Consider the following 24574-nt stretch of genomic DNA (forward strand, 5'->3'; position numbering starts at 1 on the left):
TTGGCCCAAGAAGTGTTGAGAATCAAATATTCAGTCTTTCTGCTAACCCATGACCAGATGAACCATTTCACCTATACGTTTAACCAGCTTTAAGTCGCAGCTTATGCTGCACCTCTGGTATTCTGGCAGCTGTCCCGGTTCGACCCGGAGCAGCACCAGCAGTCGTCCGCGCACGCCGACCGGGACCACGCCACCATCGCCCCCGCATCACCAGGAATCGCCATGTCCGCCGGCGTCCTCACCGGCACCGGCGCCATGTCAGTCCGACGTACACCTGCTCGCCCTCCGGTGCCCAACCTATGCATCAGGTTATTACCTATAAGTATAGCTTATTATACATTACGATCGAAACGGGGGTGCAGGAATTTTGATGTATGAGCGTATATACCTCGAGCTTGTGTGGTTGCCACCAGGAGGACGGGGGCGACGAGGGAGGCCATCTTGAGGCTAGGCGCCATGGCTGATCTCGATCTGCTGGGAGGTTCGTCGCTCCCTCGTCGTCCCTTTGCGATTTGGTATACTGTTGCCTTGTGTGTGTGTGTGTATAGATAAACGTACACTGCGACAGGAGGCGGCATTGTATATCATGATGCAATGCAATCGGAAGGTTTTCATTGTTTACTTCATTTCTGACTATGTAACTTGTTTGTCCAGATACTAGAAATGCAATTTTTTCGAGATCGAGGGATTAATGTTTTCATTGAATTACCAAACCATACATTACATTATTACTGCTAAAACGGGAGTCGTATAGCTTGCGCCCGGTAAGCTGTCTGTCCATTTGTTTTTCTGGGTGTGCTTATCTATAGCACCGACTTTAATGCTTTCTAAATGGAGTACTCCCTCCGTTCTAGAAGAAAAAAAAGCATTTTTGCTACGAATCTGGACAAACGCTTGCCCAAATTCGTAGCTCCGTTTCAATTGTAAGTCGATTTGACTTCTCTAGCTATATAGTCCTTGCTATTATCTAGGCATAATGTAAATCAGGTATATAGCAAAAGCTACATATCTAGAGAAATTTAAAACGATTTACAATTTGTAATTGAGGGAGTAGTTTGTTGCCTTCTAAAGATTTTAAACTTTATATGCTGCCACGATTCATTAAGATCCTGTTTGGCACGGCTCCACTCCTAAACTCCAGCAACTCCATCAAAAAATTCAGTCAAACACCCCAACTCCAAAACTCCATGAAGTTGCCAACTCTATAGAGCTGTAGTGCAAATAGAGGTGGAGTTTTGGAGCACCTCTTTTGCTGCTCCAGAAACCTCTCTTTTGAACCTCCTCGTGGAGTTGGTAGATAATTACCCACCAATACCACTGGTTATGAAAAAAAACATTTCGTTCTATTCAATTGTTCCCCATCGTCAAGGCCAGTCGCCCGCCCAGCGCCGCGCCCGTCGTCGCCCGTCGCCGCCGGCCGTCGCCCATCACCCGCCGCTGCCCGCCGCCCGTCACCGCCCGCCGCCCGTCGCCGCCCCCGCCCGCCGCCGCCCCCCGTCGCCGCCCACCCCGCCGCCGCCCGTCGCCCGTCGTCGCCCCGCGTCGCGCCCGTCGCCCACCGCCGCCCGCCGCCCGTCGCCGCCCCGCGTCGCGCCCGTCGCCGCCCGCCGCCCGTCGCCGCCCCGCGTCGCGCCCGTCGCCCGTCGCCGCCCGTTGCCGCCCGCCGCCCGTCGCCGCCCCCATCGCCGCCCAACCCGTTGGCATATTGAAAGGGGAAGAATAAGATGGGATAGAGAGGATGACAAGTGGGGTCTTAATTGGGGGGCAACAATGACAATCCACACTGAAATCGATCTTTTTTGGAGCTGAGAGCACCCATCTAGCCAAACATCCCATTTTAGTTCTGGAGTTTTGGAGCGGAGCTGGCTCCATGTAGAGTTCTGGAGTGGAGCAGCTCCACCCGGAGTTGGAGCCATGCCAAACAGGGCCTAAGTCTATTATGTTGTCTGGCCTTACCCGTGGGCGAACTCAGAACGGAGTTGCGCCCCGAGATGAGCTGCTAATTCACACCCAAAACAGTCTGATGTTGCCTTCTGAACCTCCTTTTCTCTAATTGAGATCATAGTTTTTTTAAGCTAAACACCACATATATTAAATGGGTTACATGGGCTGGACCCGGGCTGCAGCCCCCTAGCCCGGGTCCTAGATCCGCCCCTGGAGCGAGCAGTAACTGCCCGGAAGATCTCCACGCGTGGGGCTAACCAGAAACACGCCGCTGCCGTCGATCGCTGGCTGGACGGCTCGGCGATAAGGTGGTGTGTATCAACCACGGCGTAGAGATGCATTTTCGGAACACACCTCCGGCGAAGGGCATCACCCTGTCCGGGCTGCATCAACTTCATCGACAGGCTGCGGTCGACGTGCGGCCAGAAGCGCATCATCGTCTTCACCACCAACTACAAGGACCGCCTCGACCCAGCTCTGCTCCGGCCAGGGCACGTCTACACGGGTTACTGAGGCTGGGAGGCGGTCAAGACTTTGGCCGGAACTACTTCCTCGTTGACGACCACGCCCTGTTCCCGGAGATCCAGGAGCTGCTCGCGGAGGTGGAGGTGACGCTGGCGCAGGTCCCGGAGATGATGCTGCGGAGCGAGAACGCCGACGTGGGCACGTGGCGCTGCAGGGGCATCACGAACTTCCTCCAGGACAAGAAGGAGAAGAACAAGCAAGGAGGAAAACGCCAAGGGAAAAAGTAGCTAACTAGCGTCTAGCTAACCCATCAGATTCTTCGTTTTCCTAGGCTTGTGTTGATGCTTTCGCTCTCAGTCAACTGTTTTAACTTCTGTTCTTATGCCGTTCGTTCTGTATGCGCCCTCTCCATCGTACAGGCCCGTACTTAAGTTTACGAGGCCCCGGTGCAAAACACACTATGGTAGCCCCATATTTTCATAATGCAAGTAACAAAAATGTATTTATACCTTATAATTAATTACCATAACCATAAGCATTAATGCATGCTATAATGCGGGGATAATAGAACTGAAACTCAAGCTGACCAAGCATCCAGCTATTGAACTTGACGTGAAAATAATTAGACTAACATACTTAGGGGGTGTTTGGGAGGGGGGCTAAACTTTAGCCCCCCATTTTAGCCAGATTTTAGCCCTTCTCATCCAAACATTAGGGCTAAAATGGAGCCCCCATAATCCATTAGCCGCTCAAAGGGTGCTAAAATGGACTAGAGGGGCTAAAAGTGGTCCCATCATCCTAAATTCCACCCCCTGCCCCCCTCTCTCTCCTCCCCGCACTCTCTCTCCACTCTCTCTCTCTCCCCGCACGCCGTCTCCGCTCGGCCTTGCCACCCGGTCGCCGGCCCTGCCGCCTCCGCCGCGACCCCGCTGCCCCGTCTCTCTCTCCTTCCTGTCGTGCGCTCTCTCTCTCCTCCCCGCCGAGCTCCCTCTCGCTCCCCATCCTCGCCATAGGCCACCGGATCTGAGGCGAGGATGGCGGCCGTGACGTGGAGGCTCATGGCGAGCTCGAGCTCGGCGCCCTCCCCACGTCGCTCAAGCGCCCGCGCGGCGCGCTTGGCGAACTCGAGCGCGCGCGCGCCGCCGCCGCCCTCCCCGAAGACCATGGCGCCGCGCGCCTGCTTGAGGAGGAAGGGCCTCAGATTCGAGTTGTCGAGCGACTCGTTGGCCTCGCCCCCTCTCCACTTCACTCCCCCATTCCCGTTCCCCTCCCAAAGCTGGATGGACGGCGCCAAGGAGCGAGATCGATGGAGGGGACGGCACCGGCCATCGGCGCAGGGGGAGCTAGTGCCCCCCGTGGCTCAAGTCCCTCCCGTTGGCACCCGAGTTCCGTCCCACCACGGTCGAGTTCGCCGACCCCATCGCCTACTTCCTCAAGATCGAGCCCGCTGCGGCCCTCTTCGGCATCTGCAAGGTCGTGCCGCCGCTCCTGCCGCCACCCAAGCGGACCACGCTCGGCAACCTCTCCCGCTCCTTCGCCGCGCTCCACTTGAGGGACCCCTCGTTCGAGGCCGAGGCCGGGGCCTCGTGGAAGGCCCTGCTCATGAATGGGAAGATGACAAGGATGGGAAGCAGCGCCATGTGCGTGGCCACGGCCCCGGAGGAAGAAGAGCTGCTGGAGAAGTAGTGGAACTTGCCCCTGACGCTAGCTAGGAGGAGGGAAACGAGGGGTATTAATGTCTTTTGTCAAGCAAAGTGCTAAAGTTTAGCCCCTCACCCAAACACCCCAAAGTGCTAAAATTTAGCACTCTATTTGAGGGGGCTAAACTTTAGCCTAGGGCTAAATTTTAGCCCCTCCTCCCAAACACCCCCTTAATCTCTCTAAAATGGGTGGATATGTATGGGTTTAGTGAGACACAAGATGAGAAGAGCTTCATATACTATATTATGAGAAAGGCCAAAGGCCTCCGCAGGGTTTCTTTAGTACTCTCAGTGGGTGTTAATCCAACAAGAAGATTTCTGCGCAAGCTCTGCAAATTATCTATGTCAGGCTGCAATATCGAGTTCTACTCATGCTGGAAAGCATGGATTAAACATATGCAAGATCAAGCTAGCATGCCTGATAGCTTTTGTCTATTTAAATTCCTTTTGTTACTGGTGCTGCTTATTGGGGCAGTATCTATTATTTTGGAACGTATTATCATCACTCTATGTTTACTGTAACATTGAATTTTTAAGTTATTAGAAATGTACTGCTCTATCTAAAGTCGACATATATGCAGCTATTGATATTTTTTTCGATTGTTGTCGAGCTTGACTACTCTTGAGTATCTAGCTACAATGCTCCAGTCTTGTTATTGGTGCTTAAATTAGAGATAATTTCGTGCCACCTTAAACTACTGTGCAATCATTGGCTGTAAGCAGCTGATGCTTGTATATATATGGACCCTTGCATTGTGTTGTTGTATAGGATCAGTATGCATCCAGTAATAGAACAATTAAGATCAGATGCTTGCACCGGATGATTACATTATTATATTCTTATAAATGGTTTTGCTTATGAACCATTATTGTCTACTAGGTTATGTTCCAGACATAGAGCTCGCCATCATCAGTTTTCTGTGCATAAGCTTGTGACTGGTGCCGTTTTAAAATGGGATAACCTGGTAGCTGGGTATGTATATTCGGCTGCAAGAAAATAATGGTGGACGTCACCAGCATGACAGAGCACTAGATCTAGAGTGAACCTCTCCTAGTCTTGTGTTTTTGGCAGATGACACACAACTGGAAGCCATCGGAGTACTTCTTGCCTGGCGATGTCAATTTTTTGCACCGGAAGACCTAGCTTGGGTAGGCAGGATTGCTGCCCGGGAAAGACTATCGCAGCTCAAGATCCTCGTCGTTGGCAAAGTCAGTTTCCGAAGAAAAGTTTGTCTGAATCGCGCATACAATCTCAAATATGTTTCTCTATATATTGCTGAAAGTTAGGGGGAAAAAAGATCTTGATGTTGTATTTGGCTAAGTAAATTGATTGTGAACTTCATATTATAAATATGATACTTGGAGCAAGCTATTGGATCATAAGTCAATCTTAGCATTTGGTAGTTTTAGTTTATTAAACTAGCTCTCTTACAGTTATATAAAGTGCCATGTTAAGAGTTGAAGATAATTAATCAGTTTTGAACTTAAATCTGTGCAACTGTGCTATTTCTTATTGGTGGTAGAAAACTTTTCTGTCCTGATCTTTCATTCATTATTATTGAAGCTTGTGGTAATCATGATTGTGCATCTAATATAGCTAAATGCATAAAAAATGTAATCATGCATGATTACATTTTTTATGCATTTAGCTATATTAGATGCACAATTTGGCTCAAGCTAGCGTTTAACCAATTGATTAGTTTTTCATATGGATATGTACTAAAATGACTTGTAATGTTTTTTTTAGTTTGTTGTTTTTAAGTTTAAATTTTTCCACTATTGGCCCTATAACCTTAATTAAATTTATCTCTATATATATGCATATATTCAATCATACTGACAAAGGGGAACACTGATATCGACTGTCAAAACCACGATAGATAATTTAAATAGATGATTTTAGTGACCAAGCGGAAAAAATTGTCTTGAATTAATTTCTTAGCATTGCATGCATGCTAATTAATACATCAAGCTGACACTATTGGAATGATTTTATTTCAACTGAATCTTAACGTGGAGCTAGCTAATATGGAGGAGGGTGCACATGGCTTGTGAATTTCGTTCACAAACATTGAAGGTTATACTCACTCAACTTCAGATGCATATGTATGGGTGGTTCACTTCAGAAGAAGAAAAAAAGTGTTCTAGCTGTGCCAAATAGGTAATGATTAGACATTGTTGACAAGAATAATGTATAGAACAAATGGTCATGTTTCTGTAAGATAGTTTTGTTCCACTTTTAACTAGGATAAAGTTGCTTCTCCAAGAAATAAAACTCGCATTTGTACTTTCCAAAGTATTTTCAGTTTTTGCTGTCGTTAGCTATGTAAGTGTACTAGAAATAAAAGATTCACACACTTGACACCAAGTTACATCCTTTAGTACAGATACACTAAACAAACATGGCTATAAATTGCATTGAAAAGAAGTGAAACAATGCTGAGTTCAACAGATATAGGTAGCTAGGTGCAGAATGACGTGTGATCACAATTATTAGCTTGATAAATTGTGCGTATATATATATCCAGTTCAAAGCCGGAAACTCAAACACTGATGCTTTGTTAAGAATTTACTTCATTTTTGTAGTGGTGATTGGTGAAGCCCTGATTTCTTTTTTTTACTAGATCGTAGTGGTCTAGATGAAGCCTGGGCCTTTTTTTGGTGGGCTATGTGTTCTGACTGCTGAGGCATAATATTTGCTGGGCTGGTGTTGTCATGTTGGGTTGGGCCGTCTATAGAAGAGCGCCCGGCCCCTCTCTTGGCTCTCTCTCCCCAGTCCCCACCACACTCGCCTCTCACCGCCGCCGGCAGGTTGCGCCGTCCAGTGGCAGTCCCCCTGTCTCCGCGCCGCCACCCAACCCGTGCGCTCGCCACTGCCAGCCGCTTGTCCTCCTCCGCGACCGACGTTGCGCGCTTCACTTCTCCGTCTGGTGCCGGGCGGCGCTCCTGCCCCAACGGCGAGGTGCGATCCAGTCGGGAGGAGGAATTTGCCTTTCCATCGCCGTCTCCCCATTCCCCAAATTACACCCGCCGACCAATCTCCACTGATGAGCGGTGAAGCAGGTTATCCTTCTTCTCCTCGTTATTGTTGTGGGATTATATCTGATTACGTTCAACTTCCGAGGGTAAAATTTCCACCAAACTGTCGAATCAGATTATAGGATGGGTTAGGCTGGCGTCCAATTACTTGCCATCTGCATATTTGGTGGACTTTTTTGGCCAGGAAAGATTAAGGATTTGTATCACTTTTCACCGTAGCCACGTCTAGGGTTATCTCCTGCTTAAACAAGTGAACCCCTTAATCATTATATTTCCTCCTGCCTTAAGAAAATCATGTATGTTGAAATATGTGTCACTGTTTATCTTTGTAGGCATGTCCCATCAATCAGACACTTCGTCCTGCTCTGATGATTCCGAAGATAGAAACACCGTCAACCCAACAGGCATATACACTATGGAAGATCATTGCTGAGCACTGTGTCCTGCACAATTTACTTGAGCGGATCAGTGTGAAGATTCATGCCAAAATCAAAGCACGGCAAGCTGGTAAAACTGGTACGTCTCGCCGCCAGACTGGTTTTCATAGGAGAGTCATAGAGAGAGATCACGGAGAGGGTCATCAACGGCTTGTCACTGATTTCTTTTCTGAAGATCCAGTCTATGATGAAAAGGTATTCAGAACAAGGTACCGGATGAGTAGACCCCTCTTTCTATGTATTGTCCGTGCGCTAGGTGAGTGGTCCCCCTATTTCACCAAGAGGACTGATATCTGCTATCGCCAAGGGCTGTCACCTCTGCAGAAATGCACAGCGGCAATTCGTATGTTAGCACGTGGCTGCGCGGCAGATGCTGTGGACGAATATGTGCAGATTGGTACGAGCACAGCAATGGAGTGTTTGGAGCGGTTTGCAGAAGGGGTGATTGACAAGTTTAGCGGAGAATACTTGTGAGGCCCTACTAGTACTGATATGCAGCACCTACTACAAATTGGTGAAGGCCTTGGCTTCCCTGGCATGTTGGGAAGCATTGGTTGCATGCACTGGGAGTGGGAAAATTGCCCTCCTAAATGGATGCGTTGTCTTAATCATAGTGATCACGGCTTTGCCACATTTATTCTTGAAGCTGTTGCTTCACAAGATCTCTGGATATGGCATGCTTCTTTCAATGCTGTTGGCTCCATCAATGACATCAGTGTTCTCAATCAATCACCGTCGTTTACTCAAGTCTTGAAAGGACAAGCTCCCCCGGTGCAATTCTCCATCAATAAGAGTCAATACAATATGGGATACTACCTTGCTGATGAAATTTACCCAGAATGCACTGTATTTGTTAAGACAATACCCTTCCCTCGAACTGAAAAGGAACGATTGTTTGCTAAACATCAAGAAGAGGCAACGAAGGATGTTCAGCGCGCATTTGGAGTCCTGCAATCTCGTTTCCCCATTGTTCGTGGTCCAATTCGCTTTTTCCAACGAGCAACTCTTGGGAAAATCCTGCAAGCTTGTGTCATACTCCATAACATGGCAGTTCAGGATGAGAAAGACATGGCAAGTACTTGTTCTGAACCAAATGAAGCTTCAGGTATAACACCTGTTTTACCATCAAACATCAAAACTGGGCCTGCCAATTGCTTAACTAATGTACTCCAGAGAAGTGCCCCTGTTTGTAGTCAAGCAACACATGGCCAGCTAAGAAGGGATTTAACTGAGCATATCTGGCAGCAGTTTGGGCCATTTGGCGACAAGTAAAAAAGATCTAGTATTAGTGTACGAAGTCATGTCGCTTGGTGGGTCACTGGTACGTATCTTGTCCTAGTTATCTATTTAAAATTCATGTTGTTTAACTTCATTTGTAAGTAGCTAAGCTATGTTGAATTTTTGCATTTGCATCTTGAAAAAGATTAGGTTTGGAAATTAATTCAAACTGGACCTTGAAACTGGATAAATTTAAATAACTTTAATGCTGATCATTCTTCAAGGTTTGCTTTCAAGCAAATCAGGTCAAATTGTTCTGTCAGGTGTGCTCGATCTCTAATTTGAGTATTAGTGCCCCTTCTCGGATGTAGAGAAACACATTCAACCAAAGCACACTAGCTTATGTTGATATCTTTGATGCTTCCAACTGGGGAAAAGGAAGATACATGTTTATATATTATTATTATCTCCTGCAGTGCTGGTTATCCATCAATTTTTTTGACATCTATGTGCTGCATCATATATAAGACAGAAAAGGCTAGATTACTTCTTCAGTAACAATAATAATCTTTTAAAAAGTGTAGCCTTTCACTAGTCTTTCATGTGCTGTTATGAAAATTATCAAAGTGTGCAAGAGAGCATTACGTTGCTCATATTAAGATTGTTGTTATTGCCATTGTCTTGTGCAGGCTATAATTAGCTGTATAAATGGCTTTTTTTGAGGGGAAAAAAGGCTGATTGGCAGGATACAATCGTAGAGAGACTTTTGAATTGTGAGGTACCATTACAAGCTCAATATATACGAGTGTTATTCTGTTCGTTGAAATTGTTCGTTTGGAAGTTTCCCGAAAAGCTAATTATAGGTTGTTCTCTCCATCGGAACAATAGGGCCGTTATGCTTATTACTAAACTTGTTGAAGAGATGAAATAGAACCAAGGTCTATCTTTTTGACTTCAATCGGAACTTCTCTTGACCCAACGACACGTTGATCTAGTTTCCATCGGAGCCACAAGGGACTGTTTAAACTGATTCGTTTCTGTCTATAAGCTCCCAGTGCATCATAGGAACTAGAAGTGGGAGAGAGGGGATGTGATGATTGAGGTTTTGAATAAGACGGATTTTCGCGAGAGAACCAAATCCAAGTTGGTGAAGATCATGATTTGGGCTGGCATAGTAGTTATTACCTTTGCAATTGCGGTTCGAATCTATCCGATCTTTATCTTTTTGCTCAAAGAACAAATAAAACCCCTTGTTGAAGCCCTTTATGATAAGCTTTCCTGGATCTGGGAAGTTTCTCTTTCACGGTATTGGGTTGTGGGTTTTTTTCTACCAATGGCGGCTTTCCCTTCACCGCCCCCATGGGGGTGGTCCACAGGGTTCATAACTGCTAGCCCTTGGGGTGCGTATTGTTTGTTGACCATAACTAATGAACCCAGTTAGCATAGGGAACATATACTTTGTATTGACTAAAATATATACTTTGACTTTCATGTGCTAGAACTTTAGCTCGTAAACATAAAAGTAGGGTACGAACTTTTATGCAACGATTGGGTTCGGTATTTTTAGAAGAATTTTTGAGACGTGGCATCTGACTGAACTATCAATTCTGCCACTGGAAATTGGGTGGAAAAAACAAATGTCTTATTTTTTTCTGTAAGAGATAGCGTTATTCTTCAAAGGAATATTCAATCTGCACAAGGAACTCTGTACCCTTGCTGTAGTCTATTCTATAAAAATTTCACTAAAGCATCATGCTTCTGAAGTAAAGGATCCTCTTCTCCTAGCTGATTAGCCTGCCATACCTGAGTTATCTGGTACAACTGAACATCGGGATAAGGCTGAAGGGTACAGGTCTGATTTTGTTCTCTTCTAGCTAGACACCAAAATTATGCATGATATTTTGTTAGAACTTGTGGTATCTAGCCCCTGTGGTCACATATTTTGTTGAGGTCTGATTTTGGTTCTCTTCTGGCTTGTGGTTAAATTTATGAACAAGTCTCCACCTCAACTTAACTGGAAAGGTGCTGTATTCGTACATCTCGTCCAAGAGCAGCGGCTCATTTCACGGTAGATGGCCCATGGAGCAGGGCTTGCTTACAACATGCACACATTCAGACACCTGTAAGTTTTAATTCCAATGAGCTTATCAATGCGGATTTGAAGCAATATTGGTTGCTGGCATCAAGGAAATGCGTTGCACTACCACTACGTGCTAAGTTAGCCCAGAAATCCAGAATGGACCAAAATATTGATTAGCTTGGCTAACCTTTTGTCAACACTTGAGATTTTGCATTTTGGCTCCAGCTATAGGTGTCCGATCGAGCAGGCCGGCATAGCTGGCTACCTCGTGTTTCATTTTTATTGTGACGATTATTGCCAATCTTGTTGCAAAGGAACGGATGGAGTAGAAAAGGCCGGCCTCCAGCTAGCTTTATTTGCAGCAATTTACTCGGTCGCTTCAATCCCATGCGATTCCTACGTCTTTTGCTGAACTATATATACTATATATGTGCTAGGGATAATTGCAATTGCAACTCGAGGCACATGGGATATATAACGTGTAAGCACGTTGGCTCAAGTAGAAGCTATAGTGCGACCCATCATGTTAATTGAATACCTGATACTGTAAGATTTTCCAACGCATCGATCAACATAATTCATTGAAGAAAAGGAGCACGCCTGAAGCAAGCAAGCGCGTGCTTATAATTAGTTTATATGTAATTCGGCAAATCTGAGCCTATAAAAGGCCCACCCACGTACTCACCTAGCATCGATCGCACATCCAGCTTCCCAACATACACAACACACTAGCATTATTATCGCCATACGTACAGTAGTAACACACGCACAAAATTCAAAGATGGCGCCCGCCAACGCCAAGCCCTGGAAGCAGCAGGCCCTGATTCTGATGGCGGCGCTGCTCCTGGGCGCTGCTTCTGGGGCTCCAGGCGGCCCTGACCCGCTGGGCGCTTGTTCCGCGGGTCTTGAGCAGTTGCGTTCCTCAGACCGATCATGTTTCGGAACCGTACTCTTCGGTGCCACCTCTGAGGAAGATGTTCGAAAGTGCTGTGGCAGGCTAGGAGGTGTCATTTCTGAATCCAGCGGAAACTGCGCTTGCGGTCTTGTGAAGGCATTTGCGCAGAGGAACATCGACGTCGCTAGAGTATGCGAGCTTGATATGACCAAAGAAAAGTGCCAGCCCAAGGAGGATGCCGACAAGGCAAAGGCGGATGCCGGGTCATCTGTTTCATTTCCCGCTAATTAATAATTTCACTGCAGGCTCAAGCGGCATCGTCGCACCGGCTTTACTTCCTTCCTTCCTTTTATTTTTATAATTGCTTCCTTGTTTAATTTATTTGCGGTTTCAAATGGTGTGGTATTTGTTTGTTGGACTATTCAGCTTGGTGGTTTGAGTTGATTATTATTGTGTTTGTAACTTGCATTGTTATGAACCCGGGCCCCTCTATGATATAAATTTGATTATTATTGTGTTTGTAACTTGCATTGTTATCCACCAGTTTGTTTTACTACTTGTGGTAATTGAATGTTCGATCCTGCTGATGCTCAGATGGATAAGATGTGCATTATTGACTCAGCATATGATCAGCAGCATCAATGATTAAGAATAGAAATTCTCATTCAAATCGCCGGAAAAGAACAATACACATTGGGAAATTATTCAAACTGGAACAATGAAAAAACGCCATTGGTTGGCAAGGGAAATCGTGTTAAAAATGCAGAGTGCAAGGCAAACGATCATGTCATTTAAAAACGGACACTCGCCAAAATAGAATGTAACTAAAAACGGATGGTTTTTCTTGCTAAAATTTTTGAGTTTTTCTGCAAAAAAGATTATCACATGAGCCCTTACCTCTCGATATCCTCTCTCGTTTGGCATGGTCTAAGTTAAAGACCCATGGAACAGGAGGCGATTAGTTAGCACTGAAGATGGTAGATTCTCCATTCATCACATGAAGGGGGTGTTTGGTTCCTCGAGCTAAAGTTTAGTCCATGTCACATCGAATATTCAGAGGCTAATTAGGTGGACTAAATATGAGTTAATTATAAAGCTAATTGCACAGATGGAGGCTAAAAGGCGAGATGAATCTATTAAGCCTAATTAATCCATCATTAGCAAACGGTTACTGTAGCAGCACATTGTCAAATCATGGACTAATTAGGCTTAATAGATTCGTCTCGCCGTTTAGCCTCCATCTGTGCAATGAATTTTGTAAATAGTCTATATTTAATACTCCAAATTAGTATCTAAACATTTGATGTGCGGGACTAAAAATAAGCAAGTAGGAACCAAACACCCTCTCGAAGTCAATCATCATCAGGGCTTATAGTAGAGAAGTACTAGAGAGCAGAGCAGCGGCCCATACACGGGCAAAGCACATGCATGCATGGTTGATGGGCCTGAGAAAGGGGAGGAGAAGGAAGAATCCTAGGTTGCTTACATAACTTGCATGCAAAAGTTAGTTTGAATAGAAAAAAAAACCTATACATCTTCTATCATCACAATTGTTTCTTAAGATAAGAAAAGTATATCGCTGGCATCACTTGTAATTCTCTGGAACCTTTGGTGGTCAAAACGGTCAGATGGCAGGTGGAGAAAGAGGAAACCTGGACCTGCATCTCCTTCGTACGGGACGAACGGGAACGGCTCGCTAGGCGTCGGTCGCTTTTGGACCCTCGCAACAAAGAGAAACCTCTCGCGCGCGCAACACGCAGAAATCTCCCGTGAAAGAACGGAACACGCCACAGGCCACCGCCACACCAAGATCACGTCAAGTACTTGTAGAACTCGTTGCCGGGCGGCGCCTGACGAAGCATCACATCATCACCCGCTCACCCTTGCCTGCATCTTCTTTTTCGCTTACCCGTAGGACCAAGGGGGGAACCGATCCTCGCCGTGTGCTTACGCTGTTTCCACTATCTAGAGGAAAATACACCAAAGGGGCTACCTGGCGCTGCCGTCGTCGGCGGGCTGCGCCTGCGCCGCCGTGCAGGTCGCGATGGCGCGCCTCGAGAATGGAAGCGGCGGCCGCATCAGCTACTGCTCCATGCCGAGCATCCGTAAGATCGACCCATTCCCCGCGGACGCCATCTCCGACCTCCACGCGAGGACCTTCCGGAGCCGCCAGAGCGGAGCACTGCCGCCGGCCCCTCCGTCTGATTTCACCGGCACCACTGCCCGTCGGAGGAAGCAGTGGCCACGGGAAGTTTTGCCAGGACATCGCGCACCTCCGCCGCACCTCGCCGTCGACAGTTTGCCGCCGGAGCTCTCGGTCCGTCCAGCGCCGCCGCCTGTAGCTGGAGAAGCAGACCGCCTCTCTTCCCCGACCGATTCGTCGTGTACGATGCAGCAAAGAGGGTGGGACGGTCTCGAGCGGTGCGGCGGGAGTGGGGGCGATGGCAGCTCTGATCGCGCGCAGCGGGGGCGACAACAACTCCGAGCAGCTCCGACGGAGAAGGGGCTCCGCGCGCCGTCCACCATCCGTCGGAGTTCTGCGACGCAGTGGAGGGGGTGGTCCCGAACGGCGTGCCTCAACGGCAGGCTGCCAAAGCCGACGGCAACGCGGCCCAGCGCGTGCGCACGCAGCCCCGCCGGAGGGGGGGCGGTTGGGGTCGCGGCCACTACGGGCGGACGGCGGCGATAGGCCGGGGGTCGCGAGCCTGCGCGAGATGGCGGCGGCGGCGGCGGCGGACGCAACCCCGTCGGAGGGAACGGTAGCCGTGGCCATTGCCACTGCGGGAGAACGACGACGGCGGCCGGGGGTCACGGGCCGGCGCAAGCAGATGGCTGCGGTGGCCATGGTTCGCTGCGATGGATTCTTTTTTCTTTTTTCTTTCGTTAGAAAACGTGGGCCATGAGAGCATTAGAGAAGAGAGATTGGACTGAAATGTAGGACCCGCATGTCAGGTCGATGTCATCGTCCAGTCAACCTGCCACGTGTTCAGTTTTAACACGTGGTATGAAGATTTGAACATTATATGAACCGATTAGCAAGTTTAGAGCCGATTAGCAAGTTTAGAAACTCTAACGTGCTTCGTAGACAATTTTTGAATCCCTCAGATGTTTTTTACGATGCTTGTTGGCAAGTTTATGTAGTACCCGTGTATTTTACTCCCACATACAACAAGATTTTTCTAGACTCCAGTTGACCGTAGTGGTCTGACGACAGTACTCCGGTGTGTAGATGACCTAGTACTAGATGCTTTATGCTTTGGGAGTGATAAACTAATGAGAACGTCTCTCTCTGAAATAGTGAGCTGTGATAAAACAGTAGTTACAAAACTCCCAAATCCAGATACATGATTTTCCATGCTGCTATGATGATACAAAAGTTTGACATGGTAGTACACTCTTTTTTCTGTTTTTGCAAATAAGTTTGAATTATATTAAACTTGGAAAAGTACATCCCGTCACAGGAGGAATCGTAAAGAGGGAAGAAACTGCAGCCAGGTTGTCTTCTTCTCTTCCGGTGCTCCCCATCAGTCGCCGCCACTCCACACAACTTCATTGAAGATCAGTAAGCTGATGAGGGATCCCATCCTTGGACATTTGAATTTGGTTAGGTTCACAAATCTTTCTATTTCGTCTGTACTCATACCGTGGTGAAAAAGGTGAGAAATAAACGTGAATTGGCTGAGTACTTGTTTCTGTTGGTTTCCAAAGGACCACATACGACGATAGTTCTTGGTTCCACTAAAAAAAACTGAAACGATACAAACGTTTGTTTTTGTCCTTTTCATTACGGATACGGGAGGACCACCTTTCTTTCACTAAAAGAAAAGCTAGACATTTTCCACTGGCCTCTGGAAATAAACAAGACAAATGCTCAAAATTTACCGAAATCCCATGGCAAGAACTCTGGGTCTCTGCCATGTGCCAGTAGATGTTCCTTCCAGCCACACTAGGCGCGGTGGCCGAAATCTGCAGCCCCATTTGGGACAGGGAGGAATGTTTGTGGCGAGCAGGCGAGCAGCCTTGCCGCGGTAAAGCCTACGGCAAGTAGGCCGATGATTCTGCCCTGCAAAGCGCGGACACGGAACACAGGGATTGCATCTGCACTGCATGCAATGCAAAACATCTTTAGCAGGCTCAGCAGTGGCCACAGCCATCATGCATAGTAGGCCTGCCAGCACGAGAAAAAGGAACCATCGATCCCAGCAAAATGCACGCCCTTCCATTCCATCTACCTCCTCGCTTTCACGGTCAAATATCTCATAGTACTACGTGCTTTGTACTTTCAGATGCACAAGGTAATCATCCATCTCAAAGCATACGCAAAATGTGCATAAACTTCAGGCAGTTCAGGCCTGTTTGGAAGGAGGAAAACGCATGAATTTTGGAGGTTTTCATTCCAGAGGAAAGGAAAGCAACGAACGCGTTTGGAATGGAGGAAATGGCAAGAATCTTTCCAGAGGAAAGGCGACAGAACCTGTACTTTTGGATGAAGGAAAGAATGAGGTCCGAGCCAAGGGAAATCTTTCCTGTGACGAGCGCGCGCGTGCCGCCGCACTAATCAGGCTTACCTGTAGTCTTCTTCCTCATCGGTCTGCGACCGTACCTTCCAGTAAGAACAAGAACTCCAAACCAAAAAAAATCAAGAAACAAGAGTAACAAACAGAAAGAAGCACCCATTTGTCCTCTCAATAGAAGGAATCAGCAATAGTTGCACAAATCTTCCGAGCAGTTCTAGACATAGGGACTCTGAATCTGAGGAAAAAAGAAAGAAAAAACAAAATCCCCACCATAACAGAAAAGAGCAGGGACGAGAAAGAAGTTCCTCCGGGCACAAGCCATAGATTCGAGCGCTCGCCAGTCATCACCATGCTAGTTCTCGTGGATCTGCGGCCGCGCACAAAGAAACTGATCGGAATGTGTTTGAGAGCAGGTCTGTGTGTGTGTTCGGTGGAGAACGATGTCAAAGGTTCCAGAAGATAAGGTCGATGGTGCATAAGGGCACGCACAACCCACAGACGGGTGGCCGTCTGCAAGAGCTTCGAATCTGACGTAACAGCCAGAGAGACAGATCGTGCAACCAGATCGTCTGCGAACTGTTTAATACTTTGCATGTAGCTAAGATCATTCATAAATATTATTTTGTGTACCATTATATTGCTATTTAATATGTGCAAGTGTTCATTTCACTATAAATAAGACCACAGCAAGTAAGAATTCTCTTTCACATATAAACCATCATCTGTACATATATTGAATCTTCAATGATTACTAATATCCACATGTGCTGAAATTACTATCTGACAGAACAATGATTCAAGAGCCACTCAATTTGTAGAAAAATATTTTAGGACTGAGAACCGAGTGTCATTCAGTTCATCTATAGTTCATGCAAGATAGGTATATAAACTTTTTGCAAAAGAACATCACTAACAAAATCATTCCACCAACAGATTAGTGCAACTGCCATTCAGTTTTCTATAGAATAGAGCTGAAACTGAACTGCAATCACAAAAACAGAACTGCAGTTTTCTGAAAAATAGATAAGAGGAAACTAAATTCAATAAGAGGGATAGAAAAAATAAGGTTTCTCACACCTCTTTCTTCTCCAATCTTCTCACTTCTCATGACATTACTCTGTAATATATATGTGCAGAAATGAAGCTATACACACAATTGCAATAAGAACAAATGAACAACCAGGTAAGTTATACACATAATTCCAACACGGATTCTCCTCCCTTGCTTGCGTTCTCCGTTCCCTTCCTAGTCGTGCTGCCACTGGAATCGATCCAAGAGAGCAAGGTGGTTGCACGAAGCCACTAAAGATGAGGAGAAATCGGGCTGGCTACCAGTGCATCCTCGATTGCTGTCCAATGGGGATAAATCAATGGCGCCAGATGAAGGTGTGGAGGAATCTGTCGCCACCAAGCCATTGCCTCCACCCGTGAAGGTTCGGACCCCGCCGCCATGACTACGTCCTTGCTCTTCCTTGCCGGCGCCACGCCCTAGCACTCTTCCATCACCACGCGCTCAACTCGCTGGGGGAGAACAAACGCAGATGGAGATGTAGTGGAATATATATGGTGGCGGGGAAGGATTTTGGCACCATGGATCAGCCACCAGGCGCGGCCGCAGTTGGATCCCGAGCGCGCTAGCCTAGAGACAACGCTCGTACAACACTGCATCTGCCATCTGAGTCTAGGAGCACGAGCCGCAATCGTTGCGACGACCCCACCCGTCTCCAAGTTTGCAAGGGACGTTTTTGCAAAATATACGGTATACAGACGGTGTAATTATTGCCATTGTACATGCCCTAACGTGCTAGCTATGGATTCAGTCCATGGACCATGGGCCCACGTGTAAGAGGGCGAGTGACATACTATTTGTAGTCCTAGTACATATTATTTGCTAATTAATGCATTCTCAAAGTACTATCAAATTTATCACTTGTGTAACTATCTAATTCATGCGTCATATGACGCGTTCGTCTGAACTTATAAACCGGTTGAAAAGCTGAAACGGCTGATTTGTTGTGAGAGAAAAATACTGTTCGATGGCTGATAAGCTGAAGCGAACAAAGCGATAGATTCCTACGTCCCAAAAACCAAACCTATTCGCTTCCTATGTTTTATGTTTTTCCCATCCTCTGTTTTGCCACTACGGTCATATTCCTTGCCTGTGTTTTTTTCAATTCCTCTGTTTTCAATTCCTACGTTCCAAACAGGCCTTTTTTTTCAATTCCCGCGCTCCAAACAGGCCCTCAGATTTCGTCTTCAGAACTGTTCCAGTGCCATATACGCGCCTTGTGTTCTTCCATCCACAAACCTTTTGCAGAAACTAGAGGAGATACAAATGACAATGATGCATGTGCCAGAACTAGCAATGGAATTCTTGCATTTTGGTAGTACTACCAAGTTTTACAACACATTGCTGAACAATCAATGAAAAGAGGAACTGGTGAAGAGAGAAATGAAAACGGCAGGCCTAGTTTGACACTCTCTAACTCCCTGTCTCTCTGGCATCTAAACCGCCCTAATGGCGAGGTGCATCCCAGATGCTTGGTAATTACAGATTCTGGGGTAATGGTCTGTGCATAGATTTCACTCACACAATACCACTAGATGGATCTCAATTTCTAGGTCTCCTTGGCTTTACCCTTCTTGGATTTGGACGACTTCTTGTCATGGTTCTTGGAACCGAGGCTGTTCACCCAGGTGTAGTCGCTAGGCACCGTGAAGGGGTCGGCGTTGTCCGCGACCTGTGATAGGTTTGCGGGCTTCGATCTTGAGCTCTTCGAGCTCCACTTAAGGTAGGAGCTCTTGTGGGTGTCGGCCTTGGCCATGATGCTTCCTGGCCCTGGGCTCGCCAAGAGACTGGGGCTCGACATTGGTGTGAAGAATTCCTCCGGCTCAATGAGGGGTACAAACTTGGTGAATGTGATGACCACCCTCACCGTCGGCACAACAGGGATAGCAACCTGCACGGACCATGAAACCGATCAATCAGCTCAAGCCACAAATATGGTATTACCCCAAAGCTGCATTGTATCTGGGAGTACAGAAATGTTCTATGAACAAGATTACGCTTCCAAGAATAGCAAATGGTGCACATGGCCTTCAGAACATGATGATATATGCCAAGAAACAGCAAAAGGTGCAGACAGGTTGCTACGTTTCAGCAACTGGTGGTGTCTGCACTTTCAAGTGAACACCACTTTTGTGAAACATTGAGTAAACTTCAATGATAAGTGCTCCATGCTGTATGCCAAATCAGTTTCTACTTTCCAATGCGGCAGGTTTAGTTACTTATCAAAGCTTTCGTTTATCTTAGAAATTGGCAAGCATTCATCAAACAGGACAGTTGCCTCTTTCCTTGTCCTCAATGTTCGACGCATATTCAGGTGACTGGTGAGTAACTGCACTGGGTTAAATCCCCTTAAATTCGTGCCCTACATTTACTCAGGTCGAAATTGTACTATTCAGTAGGAGTACTAAACAGTGAAGAACCGTTGCAACTATCAATCTCCACAGTTTTTGACTTTTTTCTTCCCTGGGGATTACTCTCCACAGGTTGCAGGCCAGTACACCACCAATTCTGCATCAACTTCCTATGTCATTGCCACTATGACAGCTGAACTGCCGCAATCATAGCAATGAAGAATCACTAGGCCTTAAAACTCTCTGGACAAGAATCTGCAAGCAGATGTGGGGTGAATTGGGGATTATACATCCATTGATTTGCCTTGTTCAGTTGAGTTATTACTTATTAGCACATCAGTTGTGCTGAACTGCTGATGCATTACCATTACACGAAAACTGATCACAACACTTTGTTAAATTCCGAAGCATTCGGAATTACTCGCAGGATTGGGCAACCATTGACAACTAGAACAAAGAAACATAAGTAATTCTGTGTCCTTGATTGAGCAGGAGAGCAGAATCAGTGCTGTTACCTTCACGGGGAAGGTCCCTGGTGGGAACTTGGTAGTGAGCAGCTCGCGGAGCCGGCGCACGGCGCGCACGCGGCTGGAAAGGATGTCCAGCAGCGGCAGGAACTCATCGACACTCAACGGGAAGTCCTCCGTGAGCCACACCGACGGCCGCAACGTCTTCACCGTCTCCTCCTCCTTCCACTTGGCACCCCCCGTCGTCGTCGTCCCTGAGTGCCGGCCGAAGATGCCGTCCTCGCCGCGCCCCACAGATGCGCACGCCGGCAGCCGCCGCGGCACGTCCACGCTGTTCCTCCGCCTCTGCGGGGTGCCCAAGTGTGAGGGCGGCCCCGCCACGCTGCGCCGGCCTGGCACGTAGCAGCTGCGCCGCGCCGGCGGCGGCGGGATGTCGGCAACCAGGAAGTCGCCGTCTTCGTCGTCATCCCGGATCTCAAGCGGCAGGAACTCGTCGTCGTCGCCGCCGTCCTCGTCTCCGGCGAACTCGAAAGTGAAGTCATTGCGCCCAGCATTCGCGGCCTTGAGGGTGCGGAAGGAGAAGACGACATTGTGGACGTCGAACACCCGCGCCTTCCACTCGCCGACGTTCTCCGTCTTCTCCTTCCGCAGCCAGGTGGTCCTCGGCACGAGCCTCGCGGAGGAGATGTTGAGCCCCGGCCGGTAGGCGGCCGCGTCGGATGTGGCGGCGTCCTCGTCGCCCGCCGCCGCGGCCGCCGCGAACGCGTCGTGCACCTCGCGCCGGCCGCGGTGGAGCACGAGCAGCGAGCCCGGGGGCAGGCGGCGGCCGCCCGCGTTAGCCTCCTCGCCGAAGAAGAGGAAGGAGTGGTCGGCGCGGCGGATGCGGAGGCCGTCGAACCCCGCGAGCGTGGTGTCAGCGCGCAGGTCCGCGCCGCGCTTCCAAATGCGGTAGGTGTCGGAGGGCGCGGCGCGCGAGAGCAGCGGCACGACGGAGCTCTCGAAGTGGAAATCCACCTCGAGGTAGAAGTCCTGGACCCGGCGCAGCGCGGCGGAGAGCGCCGGCGCCCGGCGGCGGAGCTTGGCCCAGGCGGCGAGGCGGTGCGCGCGGAGTAGGCAGGCGGCGATGTCCCTGCACCCCAGGCACAGCGCCTCCTGGAGTGGGGTCCACCCGGCGTGGTTCTGCAGCGTGGGGTCCGCCCCCGCGGCGGCGAGCGCGGAGACCAGGGAGGGCAGCCGGAGCCGGACCGCGAGGTGGAGCGCGGTGTCCCCGCCGGGGACGTCGCGGCGGTCGAGCGCCGCGGCGACGGAGGACGCGAGGCGGGCCTCCCGGGCGGCGTCGGCGGCGGTGAGGACGCGGGACGGGTGCGCGAGCGGCGGGAGGCCCGCGAGGATGGCCTGCAGCCCCGCGGCGTCACGCAGCGCGACGCAGTGGTGCGCGGGGCTGTGCGCGTAGTCGGCGGGCCGGATCGGCGCCGACGACGTGCGCTTGGGCCGCGCGCCGCCGCCCGCGGCGGAGGGCGAGGAGGAGGGATCCTGGACGGGCATTGCCTGCTCGGGGAGGGGGGGGTGGGGAGTTGTTGGCTGGGCACTTGGGATTCTCGCGGTTTTTCTCGGGTTCGGAGCTCGGCAGAGGAGCTCAGCGTCTGGTGCGGTGGTGTGGAGTGGAGTGGGGAACCGTGCAACCGTTGGGGAGGTGGGGGGGAAGAAGGGGCAGAACGAGAAGTGGCCGCGGGCCGGGCTGGATCAAGAGCTAGGAAATTAATGCTGACTCAGCAGGCCCATGGGTATATTCCGCTACAAGATTTAATGGAGAATTTGCCTTTCTCGCCCAGCTTGGGAGTAGAACAGAAATCACTATCCTCCCCTGGCTCTAAGTAAGACACAAATGAGCAAATACATGCACTCATACCCACTTTTAGGAACACAAAGCATACAGATATGCGAGCATTATGCTGGAAATTGCAAATATCACGTGTAAAAATTGTCCATTTATTCTTAACAATTTTTAGCTCACTAAAAAGATGGCATATGAAGAAACATGATGCTAGAGTAAGGGATAAAATCCGGTAAATATTTCATTATTCTCCGTTTTGGCGGTACCATTTTGCTCATATAAGGATAAGGTTTGAACAACCACCGTATGTGCACGCCGATCTACACTGGATTGACTCGATAAAACGGACGCAGTCCAAGCACGGTCATTTTCATGAAATCAGCGTGTTTTCCTCTCACAATAAATCAGCCGTTTCAAATTTTCAGCCGGCTTATGAGCTGAAGCGAACAGGGAAAATAAAGGAGCGAATGCAACGGATAGCTACAGAGGAGGATAAACACAAAGTGCCAGGTCATCAGTGGAATAGACTGTAAACAGGAGCGTAAAGTGCTGGCCTCAACGTGGGGTGTGCTGACTGCGAGAAGGATTAGTACGACAAATCCAGCTTTTTCTAAGGAGGGGTGGGTCCGGGCCGGGCTGGGCCGGATTCTGTGGCCCACGTCTTCTTCACTTTATTCGTGCCCGCTGCATCTCGTTTTCTTTCCCTTCTTGATTCTGGTCAGCAGCCGACTGCTTACTCCTTTCGCTTTTTCTACTTCTCTTTTATTTCCACTTTCAGACTGGACCTCCACGGATTTGCAGCCAAAAACACGTTTGTTTACGCCTTCGATCTGCTACCGATGGGTGTCATCTACGGTCTGAGCACGAATCCAGCGGATAGAAGCTTCGACAGCCTCTGTTTATACTCAGCTTACACTAATTTTTTTTATCGTCGCGATCGATCCTCTTGATGATCTAAGATACTATGATCCAGCTCGTATGCCTTGGAGGAGCACAAGTCTAGTTTTCTCTTTGTAGAATCAGATCGTTCTGATTCTTATTGGAGAAACATACGCTGGATTGATGCAAAATTGCAACAAAAACTGTACTAGCTGGTGGCTCATGCAAAGACCGTGAGGAAAAAGGAACAGGAACCCTGGCTCTCTTTATTTAGGTCGCTGCTTTTGCCTTTTCCTTTTTGGTACGTACGAGAATCTCGCTTCACCCCCCTTCTTTGAGTCGAGAGGCTGCCGACTGGTAGTATTGCCTACTGCTACCCCCACCATTTTCTAGTCCGTGGGAGGGGAGGAGATCTCCTTTGATGGGGATGGGAGACGACGGTTGGATTTCTTGGTTCGGATCAGTGGATCACATTCAGGATCAGATCGCTTTGCCTTTCCTTTCCTTTTTCTTTTGTTTTCTTTCCTGCCTTGGAATCCTCCATCCAGCTGAGCTGGGTACGAACCGCTACAGATTTGGGCCTTGGGGCCTGGATGCTGCCGGGCCCACTCGCCGGCCACAACTATACAGAATAAAAAAAAATAAAAAGAAGAAGAACCACCTGTGACGGGGACGCTGCTCTCTTCCCTCCGGCCGGCACGAACCACTCCGTGCGTGTCCATGCATGGCGTTGTGCTTGTGCGTGGCATGATGGCGCGTCGCCGATCCAATCGATCAATTTAAGGGCGTCACGAACTCACCGACAGGGCGGATCCTTGCTGATGATCCGAGGCCACCGGTCCGGGTAGGATTCGGGATCATCATCTATCGTGTTGCGGGTGGAAAGAGGGTGTGATAATTGAAGACACTTCAGTGATGCACAGCACAAGGACTAAGCATGCTCGTAGCTGCCGTCCAGACATAGAGGCACGTACGTGGTAGTAGCAATGATTCTATCACGTTGCGTTGCTATGCTACGACACTGACACTCGCCGTCTGTGATCAGACGGTTATAAAGTACTCCCTCCGTCCCTTATTATTTGTCACTCGGGAAGCGGGTTTGTGAGGGAAATACGGTTTTCATAAAAAGATACAGAGAGGGAGTAATGCAAAACGTTTATACAAAGTGGGCGACGCAAAACAGGAGCACGCGCTGTCACGGCAACTACTGGGGTGGCAGGTTGGGGAGCGCTGGAGCAGCGAATAAAAACACACAGCAAAAGCCAAAAGGCCACGGATGGCCCGTATAGATTTATAGAATACTCCTGGAGCACGAAGCAGAGGGGGCGTTGCTGCATCGGGCTTGGCGACGGGGCATAGCAATAGCATAGACGTTGCTGCAGCGTTGCACGAGGCCCAGGGCCCCTTCCTGTCTTGTGTCTGGTCTCCTCTTCCCAGTTCCCACCCGTCCTCTCCTATCTCCTCGCTCCTCCTCAGCCCTCGCACCCAGGATCTTCTCTGCCGCACCATCTCTGCGCTCTGCTGCAATCTCGCCGCCGGCCGCCGGCCGCCGTCTCGCTCGGACGCTCTGCCACGGCACGGGCGGCGGAAGCGGTGCGTTCGGCGCAGGAGATCCTGCTGGCCTGCTGGGGTCAAGCCTACCACTGTTGCTTGAAAGAGATGAGAGCTGTGGCATGGCC

The 24574-nt window shown here is 48.9% G+C and overlaps 2 protein-coding genes and 1 long non-coding RNA gene across 4 annotated transcripts in view; 1 reads left to right on the forward strand and 2 right to left on the reverse strand.

Annotated features, from left to right (window-relative positions):
* LOC101784132 (arogenate dehydratase/prephenate dehydratase 1, chloroplastic) overlaps positions 1-257 on the reverse strand; it is a 6607-nt gene extending 6350 nt beyond the window's left edge. Inside the window, exon 1 of the mRNA XM_004959641.1 lies at positions 113-257. Coding sequence (XP_004959698.1) covers positions 113-257 — 145 coding nt within the window. The remainder of the gene's footprint in view (positions 1-112) is intronic.
* Positions 258-6894: 6637 nt separating this feature from the next.
* LOC101780750 lies at positions 6895-12297 on the forward strand. 2 transcript variants are annotated; one of them, XR_002676622.1, is made up of 4 exons: positions 6895-7172; positions 7481-8906; positions 9493-9581; positions 10801-12297. It is a non-coding gene; the product is annotated as an uncharacterized LOC101780750 (long non-coding RNA). The 2 variants fall into 2 exon arrangements; XR_001163237.2 differs by lacking the exon at positions 10801-12297 and having other exon boundaries at positions 9493-9782.
* A 6340-nt stretch (positions 12298-18637) lies between these two features.
* Positions 18638-21866, reverse strand: LOC101781017 (ankyrin repeat domain-containing protein 13B). Its single transcript, XM_004957777.3, has 2 exons — positions 20231-21866; positions 18638-19255 (listed from the first exon to the last, which is right to left on the reverse strand). The coding sequence occupies exons 1-2, from the start codon at positions 21725-21727 to the stop codon at positions 18914-18916; spliced, it is 1839 nt and encodes a 612-aa protein (XP_004957834.1). The 5' UTR covers positions 21728-21866; the 3' UTR covers positions 18638-18913.
* Positions 21867-24574: the final 2708 nt, after the last annotated feature.

Source organism: Setaria italica, chromosome II (genome assembly GCF_000263155.2).
Source record: "Setaria italica strain Yugu1 chromosome II, Setaria_italica_v2.0, whole genome shotgun sequence".
NCBI lineage: Eukaryota > Viridiplantae > Streptophyta > Magnoliopsida > Poales > Poaceae > Setaria > Setaria italica.

What these genes read in the sequence shown, in the direction of transcription:
- LOC101781017 (XM_004957777.3), bottom strand. Translation starts at nt 21,727, where the DNA reads ATGCCCGTCCAGGATCCCTCCTCCTCGCCCTCCGCCGCGGGCGGCGGC. An exon ending in CAGGGACCTTCCCCGTGAAG is followed by an intron (nt 19,256 to 20,230) that starts GTAACAGCACTG and finishes TGGTCCGTGCAG; the next exon opens with GTTGCTATCCCTGTTGTGCC.